Below are 867 nucleotides of genomic sequence, written 5' to 3'. Positions count from 1 at the left end.
TATTACTTATAAAGAATAAATGTAAGCAAGTAAATATTATTTGCATCGGTTGCTTCTATGATGGGGTTAACTGCCCAACGTAGCAACAAGGTCGCCGGGTGCCCCCGCGGAGGGCCCCACAAGGCACTCGGGGGGCCCCCTTTGAGCTGTTTGTATCGAGTGAAATAACTCATTTTTGCTTGTTTGCCCTGATATCTACAAGGGATATGTTTTATTTTGTTGTGAAACTGCATTTGCGCAGCGTGCGCTGCGGTACACATAGCGAAGCGGAGAATCGAACTTTGTGAAGAGTTACTTCGCAAAGGATGCCGGACGATAAACCCTTTGAAGAGAATACAGAGAAGGGTTTAGAGGCGCAGCAAAGCAGCGATGATGGAGAAGAAAGAGAAGCAGAAGAACAGCTTTCGCGCCACGCGTTCCACTCAACGTGGGAGGAAATATATCAGCGGGAGCTTCACAATGCTACTGCAAGGAAGGCGTACCAAACCACGAATCAGCATAAACGAACTTCTACAAAACGGCAAGCAGACTGCAGAGGCAGCAGCAGAAGCAGCAGCAGCAGCAGGAGCAGCTGCGGGAGCAACAGTGACAGTTCCAGTGACCGTTGCTCAATAGATGGGGAGGAGTGGTTTGGCCCGGAGTGCGGCAAGATCCTAAACTGGGTATTAAGCACTTTAAGCAGACGTCAGGACCACCCCTTGCAGCTTTACTTCCGACGAGTGCATGCAGTCTCTAGCCCTGATTCATCAGGGGCAGCTGAATGCAGGGGAGGAGCGTGCGACTGGTGCAGGGGAGAAGGGTCTTTGATATCCCAAGAGTTCACAAAGATTCCCGTCCTGGACGTGGGCTGCGGGGGAGGTCAATTCC

General features: G+C 51.1%; 1 protein-coding gene across 1 annotated transcript in view; it reads left to right on the top strand.

Annotated features, from left to right (window-relative positions):
- Positions 1-305: 305 nt before the first annotated feature.
- Positions 306-867, top strand: part of EMH_0032580 (uncharacterized protein) — a gene marked incomplete at both ends in the record, with an annotated part of 3,080 nt that continues 2,518 nt past the window's right edge. The window contains one exon of the mRNA XM_013494649.1: positions 306-867. Within this exon, the coding sequence (XP_013350103.1) occupies positions 306-867 (562 nt within the window).

Source organism: Eimeria mitis, genomic scaffold (genome assembly GCF_000499745.2).
Source record: "Eimeria mitis Houghton genomic scaffold, Emh_scaff1237, whole genome shotgun sequence".
NCBI classification, from domain to species: Eukaryota; Apicomplexa; class Conoidasida; order Eucoccidiorida; family Eimeriidae; genus Eimeria; species Eimeria mitis.
The sequence above is the reverse complement of the archived record's forward strand: the minus strand, read 5'-3'. Positions and strand labels throughout refer to the sequence as shown.